The sequence below is a fragment of the Xiphophorus maculatus genome, chromosome 16 (assembly GCF_002775205.1).
Source record: "Xiphophorus maculatus strain JP 163 A chromosome 16, X_maculatus-5.0-male, whole genome shotgun sequence".
In the NCBI taxonomy this organism is placed as follows: Eukaryota; Metazoa; Chordata; class Actinopteri; order Cyprinodontiformes; family Poeciliidae; genus Xiphophorus; species Xiphophorus maculatus.
The window spans coordinates 20,078,222-20,093,771 of NC_036458.1; the positions used below are offsets into that span (position 1 = coordinate 20,078,222).

The following is a 15,550-nucleotide window of genomic DNA, read 5'->3' on the forward strand; positions in this document are numbered from 1 at the left end:
TGTTTTAGATCACTACTCTTCTGGAAGACCCAGAGACAACTCTTTTCTATTTCTAGTAGAATCCATCTGATTTCTGATGGAAATCTCATTTTACAAGGAGTTGAGGACGCCACGCTCTCTATTAAAGTTTCATAAGCCATTTGAAGAAAAACGCACCCACGGAGTCACAGATCATCTACCAGAATTATCACGAACTTTGACCTCACTTGACCAAAGCACACAGTTCAGGTTAAGGTGCCAACAGACTTTGTCAGCTGCCACTTTGTTGCATTTATCTGGAACAAAATGAGAGGTCATGTTGGCCTCACTCTAGAACGGTGGTCCAGGGCCACACAAATTCATCCAGGGTCCCGCAAGAAAGCTTCCCGGGCAGCACTTTGGACGCCGCAGCCTTAATACATGGAGTTGTCATTTGAAAACGTTTTAAATTCACACAGGTTCTTTGATTTACAACAGCATGTTAGGGCCATTGTAGATGGGGGGGGGAAATGCATTTCTGCCAAAAAAAAAAGTTCAAAAAATCTTCGATTAATTGAGTACTCTCAAAACTGAGGGGGGGTTTTCTAGCGAAATTTATACTTTCTAAGCTCAGATATATATATATACACAGTACAGACCAAAAGTTTGGACACACCTTCTAATTCAATGGGTTTTCTTTATTTTCATGACTATGAAAATAATCATAGTCAATAGGCAATAAATCCCACTTATTAACCTGACAGGGCAGGTTGACCTATGAAGTGAAAACCATTTCAGGTGACGACCTCTTGAAGCTCATCAAGAAAATGCAGAGTGTGTGCAAAGCAGTAATCACAGCAAAAGGTTGCTACTTTGAAGAAACTAGAATATAAGGGGTATTTTCAGTTGTTTTACACTTTTTTGTTTAGTGCATATTTCCACATGTGTTATTCATAGTTTTGATGCCTTCAGTGTGAATCTACAATGTCAATAGTCATGAAAATAAAGGAAACTCATTGAATTAAAAGGTGTGTCCAAAATTTTGGTCTGTACTGTATATACAGTATATATATTTTTTTTTTTTTTTCTTGAAAATTTCATAGATTAATCTCGAAACGTCTTGAGATTTGTGGCGGAAATTTACGGTTAGCCTGGAATATTAAAATGTAACAAAAAAAAGTATAAAACAGAAACTTGTGGGGGGGACAAACTATTTAATGGAGCTGTACATACATAGAGTTCAGTGCTTTGCACCCATCAGGTCTTAATAAATGAATTTCGTATGAATGCTGTTTGTCAGTATCCCGACTAAGACTCCAAAGGTCCTACTGCTTTTCAATATACAGTTTCTCTCTCCAAATTTAAAGTTGTGTGTGTGTGTGTGTGTAGCTTTGGTCAGTGTGTCAAGGTTAAATTAAACCGACATTGCTTGTGCAGGCTGAAAAGGCTTGGCTGGAGATTGGGGGATGGAAGGGAATGAAAAGGATCAAGATGAGTCTAGGAATGAAATTGAAACAGATGGACCTGAGCTGTCTGTTTTGGATTTATTTATACGGCTGGATTAAAGGCGTGTGTGTGTGTGTGTGTGTGATTGAGAGATACGCTCCTGCTTGTGTCGGAGTGACAGTCACACCCCCCCCCGCAGAGGTCACCGTGGTGACCAAAATCCTCCCGTCATCAGTGGAGCGGAGTGGGAGTGGGGAGCTGTCACTTCTTTTCCACTTTTTCTCTCCAAGAGGAGGCTGAGGGAAGACGCACAGCAGGTAAGAATCCTTCCTTTGTCTCCAACACACAGTTTGGCTCGGATCGCTCGGCTGTGTCGCGTCCGTCCCCTGGATGGTTTCCATGGCGATGCCAGATTTCCTCTCCAGTTGATATAATACGTCTTCATCGGGGCTGTGTGAGTTCCTGTCTGTCTGCAAAAGTTGGCAACGATTGGCGTTTTGAAAAATTCATTCGTAGCCGTTTGCAACTTCTGTGAATTTTATTGGGACTTTTTGCGACCGACCGACACAAACGGCACAACGTCGGGAAGTGGGGCTAAGAATGACGCATTGTTTGAAGTTTTTTTTTCTTTTTCTATCAGCAAAAGGAAAAACGAAAGTCGTGACAGTGTGATGTGTAGTTTTGTTCAGGCCTCTGAGTCAGTACTTCGAAGACCGGCTACTGTCTGGTAAATTCCTGTGGGTTTTTCTCTAAAGGCCGTGTCCAGCCAGAGCAGGGGTCAGCGACCTCTACAGCACTAAGCAGGTTTTGTCTTCGCTCCAGCTGGACAACGTGAAGAGCCACAAAAGATACAAGGCGCTTCAAAACAAAATAGCCACTTTTACCAATATCTGTTGGAAGAATTTAATTTTTAGATTCAAGAAAAACTTTTTTTATTTTTTTTTTATTTTAAAGGGAATAAATAGATCTTTCTTACCAGAATGTTTATGTTTTATGTATCTTTTTTTTTTTTAAGCAGGCAGTTTGCAACCTAGAGGCAGAAAATATTCCTAACACTATTAGTTTAAAAAAAAAAGCAGCATGTATTTATTACATCCACTTTTTTTATATATCTTGCTGTGATTTGTCATTTTTAGCCATAGTTACAGCCACAATGGATGGTCTAGGGAAGTTGCAGATCTCTAGAGAGTGAAATTTATTATTATATTTCTTTTTTTTTTTTTTTTTTGCAAAATAATTCAAACCCAGATTTGGGTGAATATCAATTTTCATGTCTTGCCACAGATTCTCAGTCGGGCTGGACTCTCACTGAGCCGTTCAGACATGCTTTGATCCAAATCCGTGGTGAAAGAAGTAATTATTTCAATTTTGTTTATCATCATTAAAAGGCGAAAATAATTTTTGTGTGAATATGGCTCATTTAGAAAATGTAATATTTGAAAGAAACAATGTTAGATTGTTGTAGAAAGGGAAATCTGTAGTTCATTGTAGAGTTGAAACATAAGGAGGTTCTCGCACTTTTGCAACATTAAAAGAAAAGCAGAAAAGTTTCTGATTTTTTATTCTCCGTATTTACATTTAGAAAATAGTCCATGCTCAGCATCTAAAATGAGATGCGGCTGAGCAGATCACTCGCTGTCTTCCACTGTAGCCCTGGCTGTTTACGGTCAAGGGTGAACCTCCAGCCTTTCTCCTTTCCTGTCCTCCATTTTGTATCGGTCTGCCACATAAAAATCGCAACAAAACACACAGAAGTTTTAGGAGTATATTACACAGAATTCACATGCACTCATCTGTCGCATCTCCTTGGAGATTTAGTTAGAAAAAGTGTATGTCATCTCAACAAAGCGTTTCTAACAAAGACAAAAAAAAAAAAGGGATCAGATGTCTTTATTTAACTCTTGTTTCCCTCCACCAGCCTCCTCCTCCTCCCTTGATGGCCTTCCTCAAGAGAGTGCGCTCCCCTTCCCTGTCCTTCTTCCAGACAGTCGTGTCCCTCCTGCTGAGCACCGTGGCCCTCACCTCCTCCTTCTGGTGCACGGGCCAGCAGAAGGTGCCCAAGCCTCTCTGCACGGCCACCAAGTTCAAGCGGTGCATCCCTGTGCCGGGCGTGTCCAACACCTCCAACATCCAGTTCTTCTGGGAGACGGGCGATGACCGCTTCGTCTTCCCAAACTTTCACACCGGCCTGTTCATCATCTGCGAGGAGAACATCTACGTGGACGAATGGGGTGAGAGAGCGAGGGTTTTGTCGGTTGGCCCTAAAGAAAGAAAGGAAAAAAAAAAGTAAATAAAATGAAGAGACAATGCTCTCTGCAGAATCAAAAGTAAAGTCCTACAGAGGACTGGCTAGTTCCAGCAGCAGAAACGTCCAGAAACCATCTGCAGTGACTGCTTGAAAAAACTGAACAAGAAAATATGAAGTTAAAGGTACAGTTTTTTTGTCTCAAGGCCAGTTAAAGTATATATTCTTCAATATAAAACATTTGTTTTTAACTCCTTATGTCAGTTTCACGTTATTTTAGTAACAAAAGCCAATTTTGTTTTTAGTGTGATGAAAGATAGCAACATTTAGCCCACACTACTTATAAACGTCTCAGAAAAATCACTACCGTTGGAGTGACTTATGTTGATGCTCTTATTTTGAAATATGACAGGATGTTGTATCACTACCGTTGGAGTGACTTATGTTGATGCTCTTATTTTGAAATATGACAGGATGTTCTATCACTACCGTTGGAGTGACTTATGTTGATGCTCTTATTTTGAAATATGACAGGATGTTCTATCACTACCGTTGGAGTGACTTATGTTGATGCTCTTATTTTGAAATATGACAGGATGTTCTATCACTACCGTTGGAGTGACTTATGTTGATGCTCTTATTTTTGAAAAGTGACCGGACGTTCTCTGTTGAGAGGCGGGAGGAAAAATGGAGACGCCGCTGACGTCAAACCGGCTAACGCAGTTAGCCTGCCGTTATTTGATCAATGTCTACTGATGTGTTACAACAGCAAGCTCGTGAAATTAAAAAAGGAAAGGAAAGCGTGGACTCTGTTGAAGTTTTAATCATCCAATTTCCAACGTTTTCCTGTGGCATATGCAATGAGGCAGTTTAATGCTAAGAAGCTTACAGGAAATTGCCTGCATTGTGAACAACAATCCTGCCAGGCAAAGAGAGAAGAGGGGAGCCGAACAAGGCGGCTGCATTTTTGGAATCGCAGCCAAAAACACACTGAACGACTTTGGTTAATTTCTACCGAAAATCAACGTCATCCTTCACAGCCTCTCCTCCTGTTCGCTGATTGGCCCCGTTGAAATTCTACCAAAGAAATCGAGTTCAATTGGAGAAAATCAGATGGAGCATCGACAAGAAGTTAGAATTGAGAAGAATTGCATAGGAAATCAATGGCTGGATGTAAAAGGACAACGTTGCTTGTTTTCTTTTTTTTTTCTTGTTGTTGTTTGATGCAAAAGCCTGAACATGTCACTAGAAGCTCTGACAGGGATTACATAGGTTGAAGAAAATTAATAAATGAAAGAACAACGGATTTCTAAGGAAATCTAAAGATGCTAATCCATTTTTCCGTGCGACGCTTAGAATATTAAAACAATCTCATCATGAGGGATTTCAATGACATGCTGTTTACTGGAAATGCTAATCGGACTTTATGTAGCAAGGCCACTACTGGTCCCACTATGAAGCAGGGGCACAGAACGGTAGTTTGGATGAGCCAGGATCTCCTTGGCTCTCATGTAGATGTGTGACTGCGGTGCTGTGTGCTCGGCCCAAAGAGGATTATCACCATGGCGAGTTCTGCTCACAGAGATTTAGACTTCAACAGCACGACTCAATTATGGATTAAAAGCCAGGGAGGCGAAAGGTTAACAGGATTCACAAACATGGGCCGAGTTATCATCGTCTCGTTTGCAGCTGATTAGACGGACTGAGCAAGAACGACGTTGGGAGCTGAACCGTCGGCCTCTTAACTTCTGCGCAGTAGGAGCAACTGCTCGCCTCTTTAGAACGAAAAAGGACAAGAAGTTCAAATGCAAAAACTAAAGTGTACGTCCGGGATTCAGTGTGCTAGATCAACAAGAAGTAACGCATGATTCTAAGGTTTTCTTGGATGGTTCGGGGTTATGTGTGGCGTTAGCTTTAAACCGTTTGAATGTAGGCCAAAAAGTTTGATATTTGCTAAAACTGTCAGTTTTGTGACAGAAGACAAATAATCTGTGAAAACATTGAGCTTGTCGTATGACGAAATGCTCCCAGTCGAAGATCACCAATCAGAGCAAACTCAGTTATACCTTTTTTTATTGATTAGAGGCGATTGGTTGTTCTGGATTGGCTTTAGAGATGTTAACCACGTCTCTAATGTTGTTTTTTTTTTCTCCACTTCAAATCAGAACTACCTTATGTCACTTTGACACATAAGTTACGTTGAAGTTTGTGTTTGAGACTGGAAAAAAAATCGAAGTGTGTGACGACTGTATTAAAGTTAGAAAAGACGTCTGACAGCACAAAATGGCGTCTGGTCCGTTCTATTTCCCAACTGTAGTACATGTCGTTGATGTATGCTTGATTTTCTCCTGCCGTCCCTAGTTGCACCTGTTTCTTTAAGATTCATCCTTTTGTGAGTTCGGAGGGAGATTATTGGAGCTATCATTTAAACAGTTTGGCAATCAAGCCGCAAAGAAGCTTAACTAAAAACTGAGACGGGACGATGCTGCTGCTGCTGCTGCTGCTTTGCTCTCTGTGCATGCGCCTGGAGCCAATCAAGATTCTTCTGAGAGCAATAATTGCTTTCTGGTTGATATCTTTTGGAAATTTCCACTATTTAAATGATCATTTTTAACGTCTTAGGGGGGGGAAAAAATCCCCACTAGCCTGTGTTTCAGCTTTTGGTGCAGCTAATATTTTTCTTTCCGCTGCCATGCTGGCAGATTTACACCAAACAAATCCTATAATCCCCCATCAGGTTATGCCCGGCATTAGAAGCGCTATGTGCAAACGGTCTTGCTACATAATAGTTGATGGGTGTGCTTAATTAAACTTGGGGTTTCCTCTAGAAGAAAAAAAAGAAGGTTTCTGATGTAATTCTTGGTGTTTAATGTGAGGACTTTGGATGTTTATTATGTTTTCTGTCCATACAGATTTGTGAGTTTATTTTATAACCCCCTTTTTTTTGTTGTCTTTTTAGAAGAGAAATGTCGATGGTTTTCCAGTTTGACTCCCGAATCAGAGGAAGGTAAATTCTCCCTCTTCCTGCTGGATGATTGTTTGACATCCATGTTTGTTCTTCCAGCTCTGAGCCTCCGTTTCTTCCTCTGCAGCAATAATTTGGCTGTGTCTCATGTTGGAGTTCATGTACATCAGTCTGCTGCTGGTCAGCTGCCTGCTGCTGTCCGCCCAGCTGTGCATCACAGCCTGGTTTCCCTCCACGCTGCGCTGGGGCCAGATGCTCAATGCCTTTGCAGCTGTCTTCACGGTCCTGGGAGGTACAGCTGTTGCCGCCTCAGATCTGTATTTGGGTTGCTGGGTTTTAACTGAAATCATTGATTTTTTTCTGGGGGTGTTTTGTGCATTGCAGGTCTTCTTGGGATGGTGGGTCACATGATGTTCATGCAGGTGTTTCAGACCACGGTTTCAATGGGACCAGAAGACTTTAAACCTCACAGCTACGGCTACTCCTGGGCTTTCTAGTGAGTCTGTTGGACCTTTCTGTTTAATCGGAACATTTTAAAGGCGCACTTATAAGCAGAAACAACATGCGCGGAAACTCAAAGCGTGCGGATATGATATTAACCGTAACATTTTGTGGAAAAGTAAAGCAATAGTAAAACTAGACAAAAAATATGGCGATTTGCAGCCAGGAGATGTTCGTCCTAATATTCTGAAATAAGGTTCAGATTTCAACTTTAAAATAAGAATGAACTTGTAATCACTTATTAATTTATTTTAGGTCATGTTTTTGTCAAAGCTGCAGGTATACTTACTATTACAAATATTGTAATGGGTCACTTCTGTTTCAATTAATTTATATTTAAAAAAGTATTTTCTGCTCTTACATTTTCCTCGCTGCCCTCCCAGTATAGGAAGGGTAAATTGAATCCAAGACTTATCTCAGTTTTTTTGACCACACCTATCTAACTAGTTAACTAACTAGCTGGTTAGCTAGCAGGAGTTCCACAAGCTAGCTAGCTAGTTAGCAAGTCTAGCAGGAGAACCTACTATACATCCCTTTTCCATCACTCTCTAGCTAGTTAGCTAGCAGGAGTCCCTCAAGCTAACTAGCTAATAGGCCTATAAGGGGAAGTTACTATCTCTCTCCCAACACTCTAGATACTTGGACTGTTTTGTTTGGGGCAGTGATTGACCCCCTATCCAGAGGGGGGGCAGTTTACCACTCCTGACATTTGGTTACAGTCCTCCATGGGCCAGCAATGATAATACCATGGTATCCTTATCCTTCAGCTCCCCAGGACAGAAGTCATCCACTCCTGCTACACTGTCCTTGGGGAGCTTTTTAACTATTGAAACAACCTTTGTAAAGGTGATGCATTTACTTCTTCCCTGCTCCCGTGACCATGTCTAATCCATGGTGAACGCATTAAGGATATTTGAAAAAACTTGTTCTGCCAGTCAACCATCAGAGGAGTCAAGGTTCCCAAATCAAACACATCCTGTGTCCCGTTGGAGTCGCTTGCTTTAGGACAAGCAAATGTCGATCTCCATAGCCTCCCTGAATTCCCCTCGCACCCCAGTTTTTAGTTTGGTTCGGTTAGGGTTTTGGGTCACTTGGTACCTGCCTGTTATTTCAGAAGTCCCTACAAACAAGCAAGCCCTACAGGACTCCTTCACTTTTGGCGTTTACCAATGGTTGCTCTGGTCACCAAACAACAAATAAACCAAACCATATTTCTACAAACACATGCAATCGATTAAAAGAACAAAAGAGAAAAATCCTGCGGCGATTTAGCTGTTTTTGCTCGCACTTTAAGTCTGATTGAAACAGACTCAGAAACCGTTATGAACAGCGTGTCACTGTGTTCTTGTCTCTGTCAGTTTGGTGTGGCTTGCCTTCACCGTGTGCATGGTGGCGGGCGTCTCCACCCTGAACAACTACACCAAGAAGGTCCTGATGGTGGGGCCCAGGAGTAGCTCCAGCCTCAACCCCTGCAGCTTTAACTTCGTGGGCCTCCTGCCACCCGCTCCCTACTACACCCCCCCAAACCTGCCCGTCACCCTGTCCGCCCCTCCGCCTGCCCCCGTGATCTCCCACCTGTCTCCCTACTACGAGCCTCCGCCGCCCGCTTCGCCGAGGCTCACCCACTCCCACTCGCTTCCCCTGACTCACTCGGACTCCTTCCCTCCTCCCCCACCCCACCCGGCACCCGCGTCCCCGTTCCACCGCCTCTCCCTGTCCTCCCCGTCTCTCTCGCCCTCCATCTCCGTTCACAGGATGCTTCCGGGACGCAGGGAGCATCCCTTCGATCGGGACGAGGATTACAGCCCGCTTTGAACTCTCGCAGGCGCATCTCAGCGAATCAGAATATCGTCAAAAAGGGAATTTATTTCAGTGAATTTGTTCAAAAAGTGAAATGCATATCATCACATATCAACACTTTTGGTCAAAAACGACTTATGTTTAACAAGGATAGTAGGTTAGGTTTTGGTTGAAGACTACTGAGTTGACCAGCAGACGGTCACTAACTCAACAACAACCTGTCTGTTCACAGAGCACTCTGTCCAAGGATTTTGATGGAAAATTGAGTGGAAGAAAAAAGTCCAAAACAGCAAACCTGAATTAAATCAGCTGCTGTTCTTTCAACCCTTTAGAGTCCATGTGAAAGTAAATTTGGTCTCTTTGTGAAGATATCGATCAAAGATGTACATCCATGCAGTTAAACATAATTTATTTGCAATAAGCATACAGTTATGAAGTTCGAAACACCAAACAAATTAAAAATTTTTTTAAATGTATTATTTTTATGTAACTGCTTATGAAGTGTTGAAGGTACGGACTGGAAAATCCAATGAAACTGCAAAACGTAACTGTCTACTTCTATTACAAATTTGATTTAAAAGGAAAATATCTCAAAAAAAGTTTTCTGGACAGGTTTTTGTCCATTGCTGTCCCGCGGTTATCCACATTTATCCATTTTCTTTCAACATACAGTCATCATCAGTGAGGATTCAAATAACACAGCAATCCTCCGCTATATACTGAAGTGTAATTATTGCCATATAAATACAACAAAATAGTAAGTTACCTTGCAGAATTTGAGATTTTAGACAATAATTTTCTTCACGTTTTCTCTCTCCAATCAACCTTTAAAGTATAGTTCTTTGAACAATTTTTGGATTTTTCTCCTTTTCTTAGAAAAGAACGCAACATTTTCAGCATTTCGTCCTTGAATAAGAGTCACCTGTCTAAACACAGAATGAATGACCTCATCTCTGTTTTAAACTCAAACGAACATCTTGTTGTGAACCATCGACCCTGTATGTCTGTTTCACCTTTGAGTCAAAATCACTGAACTACACCGTTCACTGCAACGCTGGGGAAAAAACAATTAAATGACAAGTCACCACTGAATGAAAAGTTTTATTTCAAAAATCACTCTGAAGGATCATTCATGTAGCAAAAATAAACATCAGACACACGGAGCTTTGTTGGGAAGAAATCCTATTTACACATCATGTCTCGCGCTTCATTACTCAAACGGTTGCCTTTGTGGGAACACGGCTGGTGGAAAGATTTTAACGGCATTTCCGCACGAAGTTTGGATTTTTCTGAAATTGACATGAATCTGTGGCGCCGACAACTTCGCTTCCAGAATATTTAGACTCTCCTAATTACAAATATCTCTTATTCCAATATCTATGATGTTTTTAGAGGAGCATAATTTAATCTAAGGCCTTTTCGATCATTTTAGTTCAGCATTATAAAGTAAGAGAACGTCTTTTTATTAGAGAAGATAGAAGAAAATTGATAAACTAACAATAAAATAATGCAAAAACATCAAAGAAAATAACGAAATACCCTTTTTTTAAAATCTACTGTAACATACATATTCATAAGTGTAAAAGTACATTTTAAAAAAATACACTTGAATATTTAGTGATCATCGTTGTACTGCTGCCAGTCGAGCACTTAATGATCTCTTTGAAAATAGTGACTTACTCGACGAAAAACTAATCATTAAGTTCGAATTTATTGTAAACCTGAAGGATTTCTCTGTTCAGCTTGAACAAAATAATTAAAAAAAAAACAAAAACGTATCCTTAGATGCCCTGAAGAAAGCCAGCCCGACTCCGGGCTGAAAACACACTTGGACACGACCGCGGTCGACTGAGTTCGACTGAGTTCGACTGAGTTCGACTCCTGCTTCATTAGTCGAAGGAACCGTCTGAAGGCAAAGTCGGTCAAACGTTAAGTGTATGTGAAAATATACACAGGTCTGTTGTTTTTATACTAGCAGCATAAATTTAATGAAGGAACAAAAAAAACCAAACAGGATTGTAGCTGAAAGAGTAGATCTTTAAAAAAAAAAAAAAAAAAAAGACAAAAACACAAACAACGTGGAGTGTGATCCAGTGTCCAACTTGCTCCACGCTACTTCTTGCGTAGCACAAAGTAAACGATGGAGGAGATGAACGTCAAACCGAAGGCGATCCACGCCAGGATGAAGCTGTGGCCGTAGTTACCGATGCTGCGCTCGTTGGCGTGGAAACGGTCCGTGTAGATGGACGCTGCGATCATGATGAACAGGGCTGAAGAGGATGATGAAGGAGGAGGGGAGGGGGAGAAAAAAGAAAAGAAAAGATAAGAACGGTGACGATTTAGTCCCGTCGGGAAGCGTGCAGAAACGTTGTTATGAAGCGCGACTTACAGGCGAGGACTTGGAAGACGCCGGAGACGGTGAACCTGTTTCCCTTCGGCAGGGTGAAGAGCTGAGCGATAAACACGAAGAGGCCGATGATGGAGAAAATGCAGGCGAGCACGGTGGTGGCCTGCACTGCCTGGAGGTAGTCTGCAGGGGGAGCCAGAGAGAGCAACAGACATCAGCGAGGGCTCAAATAAGGAGGAGGCGTGTGTGACATCATCACAGATTATTTTTATACTAAACAAGACCCCAATCTTCACTTTTGGAAGAAAAAAAAACATTTATTAGTTCATTTATTAGAAACATGTATATAATTTTCAGGTTGTTTCTCTTGTTTGTCCCAAATCACAATCTATAAATTATATGTAAATATATATATTTACACTTTGCAAGTTCAATCAATGGAAGATTGTCCCAATTTTAGCACTAACAGTGCTCTTGTCTTGTGTTTTTTTTCAAACAGGATAAATGTTTCTTTCGATTATATCGCTCTGTTTTAAAAACAATAACCAAGCGGCGCTAATTTGATCAGTCGAGTATTTTATAATTTAAAGAATAGATGAACAAATCCAGTTGAGATTCATTAAAAAAAAATGTTTTTAAACTGTGAAATTAGTGGTGAGCCATTTTTGCCTATGCTAACAATCAATATGTGAACTCGTGTGAGCAAAGTGATAATGCATGGTTGGGAATCGAGGTGAAATTCATCAGTGTTTTGGGAAGACAGTTGATGCTTACCTGGTGGATAGCTGGCGGGGAGATCGGTCAAGTTCCACTTGTTGCCTGTCAGCATCCACCGGCCCCACACGTCGGTGCTCGTGGTAGAAGTTACCCACCAGGCCTGATGGGGAGAGCAGCCAAATCAAATCCTTTGACACAATCCATTTTGTTATTCCATTACGTCAATGGATGAGTTAGCCTTAGCGAAGAGGCAAGCGTTATTAGGAGGTGTGTCGATTGAAAGGACAGATGCCGCATAGCCGTGGTATTACTCAATACTCTTTCCTCACCGCTCCGAGGAATCTTAGATATTTGAATGTATCTTGAGCAGCGTGTGCAGGTTGGCTCGTTAAACTAACTGTCATCTGTCTGTGTCGAAGAGAAATGACGGGTACCTGGCCTGGAACGGAAGAGTGAAACGCTAACAGGAAAGGAATGAAAGGCTAGAGAGACGACACACAGGTGAACAGACTTAGAGACCCGAGGGTCTGTCAGATTAGGTTATATGCTGTCAATATCTTCCCTTCACTAGATTACTTTCTTGGTCGTTGAAGTTCACGGCTTAAAACAACGAAAGTCTCTAAGTTTACTGTGCTGATGCCATTTCGTGAACCTTTAAAACCGTGGTCATGTTTGCATTGGGTGGTTAGTTCCAGACAATTTGATTTACATGGGAAATAAGGGAAGAAATGGTGCGCCACCAATGATTTTCCTAAGAGAAACAAACCGAGAACTGAATATTTAAAGTGTTTGTTTGATAGTAAGCAGAAAAAATATTTAGTTTTAAATTGTTATTACTATTTTGTTATTTTTGCTATACCTTTTCTTTTAGCTAGTTACTCTATCTGGAACCCTTTACATGTTCCGTTACTAGTTTGTGTTTCACATAGGAAGATCAGAGGTGGTGCACCGCCTCCAACCTCTATTCTCTACGTCAATGATTCCATGTAACTAATCAGCCAAATCAAATGTTTTGATGGTTTAAAACATGATAAAATAGCCTTAGCATGAACTAGTACGATGTTTTTGACTGAAGTTGTTTCAAGATGCTAGAAGTCAACTCCAGGCCCCGCCCATCTTTGAACAAGCAGTTAGCTTAGCTTTAGCCAAATCTGAATTTAAGACTCTGTTCATATTAACCTGAATATTTAGCAAAACGTATATTATCTGCTACGTTTGCATCTCAAATCAGATATTTTTAAAAGCGCTTTTCAGTGTTCTCAAGCGTGTGGACATCCTGAGGTAATTTCAAGAACAATCGAAAGCGATGATGTAGAGACTCGCTTCTCACTTTTTGTGTTAAAAAAATCACAACAATAATATAACATCTTTTATATCCCCCACCACCGCCACCCACATCTGTCTCATCTGCTTGATTATGCTAATCGCAACGTTATCGCCCCCTGCTGGCAAAACACATTTTGGAAGAGTAGAAACCAAAACAAAGACCCTCCCTTCAGTCTTAGCATGTTGCTCAGGAGGAGCGTGGCAGATGTCACGGATAGACATCTGCCACGGGAATCGGGGTGTCTTGTCAGACAGTCAGTTTCCCGAATTCATATCTTTTTCTCTTTGCGCCTAATTCTCCGTTATAGATACGCTATTAAATGCATTTGCTAAGCTATCCTTTTCACTCTTCTTGAGCAATCTTTATGACGAGCTAGAACTGAGCAAACCTGCGCGACGCGTTTTCGTGTCAAGGCAACACGGAGCCGTTACTCACATTGTCGATGGTCGCCACCAGCAGCAGGATGATGGCTGCGAGGTGCAGAACCGAGAGAGCGACGAGAACCAGCATGATGACTTTCCTGCAGGGACGAGCAGAAAGAAAACGGGGTTTTTGAAGCTGACAGTGTTGAACGTGCAGCTGACCGCTACAAGCAAAACATCACAATAGACGTCAACACGCTCACTCTAAAAGGCTTGAAGCCAAAAGGCGCCACACCCACTCAGGGCGTTCCTACTCGATTTCTAATGTGGGTTTTTGAGAGAGAGAGCCAATAGATTCTCATGAACCAAACTCAGGTTAATGTCTACAAAAGAGGTTCTGCTGGGGAACGAGGTGGAGGGGGGGTCAGTAAACACAGAAGCTGTTGGCAGAGAGGCCCTGGAAGATTTCCTGGTGGGTAGATGAGTATGGGCTTGTCTAAAGCTTGAAGGATACCTGCCACTCCCTGAAATAACTGTAGTGTACACGCCCAGTTCTCTCACCAAGATGCTGATCCCTCCACACTCTGGCACACAATGCAGCCCTGCCTGCCTGCCTGCCTTTAAAAAAAAAACAGGACTAAAAGCCGCAGAAGCCATTTTACAAACTGCTTCATGCTTTCACTGTAAAACTGTAATTACAGTTTTAGTCGCTCGTAAAGAGCCTCGTGTGTACACGAGCCGCGTTTGGGTTAAATCCGGTCGCGCGGAGCCACGCTGGGGTGGGAGACATCAGAGGCTGTTGGAATGTGCCGGTTCGGGAAAGGAGCGGTCAAGGGTTGGGCCCTCCAAAAAAAAAAACAACAAAAAAAAAAAACATTCTGGCATGTTCCGTGTCATCATCCCACCAAAAAAAAGAAAGAAAAGAAAAACCTCCTGAAGGCACGGGGCATGGAGCTGGCAGACATGTGACCAGACCCCCGGGCATCGTTTCGACTTTTCCGCCTCCCGTTTCACCACGAGAAACCACGAGATTCACTTTTCTTTTCTGTTTTTTTTTAGCTACCTGTGCTGTTTCAGCTTAAAGCGCTGAGGAGCTAAAAAAAAAAAAAAACACAAAAAAAAAAACACATTCTTTCGAGAAATTAAACAGATTAGAAAATCGAGCTGAGATTTCAAAAAAAAAAAAAATTCAATATTAAAAAAAAAAGATTCAACTGTTCATTTTCAGAAAGTTTAATCGAGGAATATTCGGTTCGTCCAACATTCACTCAAAAAGGCCAAACTTGTCAAATATGGCTGCAGGGACTTTAACGTCTGGCCTCGACCAGTTGCCGAGTTTCCAATCCCGGGAAAAAAATCAAATCAAATCTCATTTGCAATTTTAGAAGTCGGAAATTTAAATTGCTTAAATTCACCCACATTTTCAAGCCAAATTTCAGTGTATCCCACCATGCCTGGAACGTCAAACCAGCAGTGAAAGAGTAACAGGGTGGAAAATGGAAAACAGGTTCAGGCTAAGGTGGACAACTGAGTGTGCACATTTCTTTCTCTGAATTTGAATTAAAGCATCCAAAAGCAACCCTTTAGAAGAAAACATAATCAAATGTGGTTTCTCTGACCCTCCTGGACTCTGCCTCGGCCCTGAGAAGCACCGGGGATAAACGCTGACTTACTGTTAGACGGCTGTGTGTCTCTTCCACGTCCTTTTCCTCCTGCTGTCAGTGATCTTAATTCCAAGCTGCGAGTCTAAATGCACAAACATAAGAAACAACTCCTACGCCCACTTATACCCAGCCCTCTTTTATGTCCACACCCAGACAAACCTCTTGTTTGCCTTTCACACAATCTGCCTCCTTTTCCTGTCTGTTCTGTCCATATGTTT

At 41.7% G+C, this 15,550-nt stretch overlaps 2 protein-coding genes across 7 annotated transcripts; one reads left to right on the top strand and one right to left on the bottom strand.

The window, feature by feature from the left end:
* The first annotated feature begins 1,020 nt into the window (after positions 1-1,020).
* Positions 1,021-10,671, top strand: gsg1 (germ cell associated 1). 6 transcript variants are annotated; one of them, XM_023349298.1, is made up of 7 exons: positions 1,021-1,721; positions 2,689-2,757; positions 3,323-3,635; positions 6,609-6,656; positions 6,742-6,906; positions 6,999-7,110; positions 8,474-10,671. In XM_023349298.1, exons 3-7 carry the CDS (start codon positions 3,341-3,343, stop codon positions 8,928-8,930), a joined length of 1,077 nt encoding a protein of 358 aa, XP_023205066.1. In that variant the 5' UTR covers positions 1,021-1,721; positions 2,689-2,757; positions 3,323-3,340; the 3' UTR covers positions 8,931-10,671. The 6 variants fall into 6 exon arrangements, with proteins under 6 accessions (XP_023205066.1, XP_023205063.1, XP_023205064.1 ...); XM_023349295.1 differs by having other exon boundaries at positions 1,021-2,757; XM_023349296.1 differs by lacking the exon at positions 2,689-2,757 and having other exon boundaries at positions 1,021-1,858.
* Positions 10,004-15,438, bottom strand: LOC102220030 (peripheral myelin protein 22). Its single transcript, XM_005810902.3, has 5 exons — positions 15,342-15,438; positions 13,742-13,826; positions 12,037-12,139; positions 11,305-11,445; positions 10,004-11,185 (listed from the first exon to the last, which is right to left on the bottom strand). The coding sequence occupies exons 2-5, from the start codon at positions 13,814-13,816 to the stop codon at positions 11,028-11,030; spliced, it is 477 nt and encodes a 158-aa protein (XP_005810959.1). The 5' UTR covers positions 13,817-13,826; positions 15,342-15,438; the 3' UTR covers positions 10,004-11,027.
* Positions 15,439-15,550: the final 112 nt, after the last annotated feature.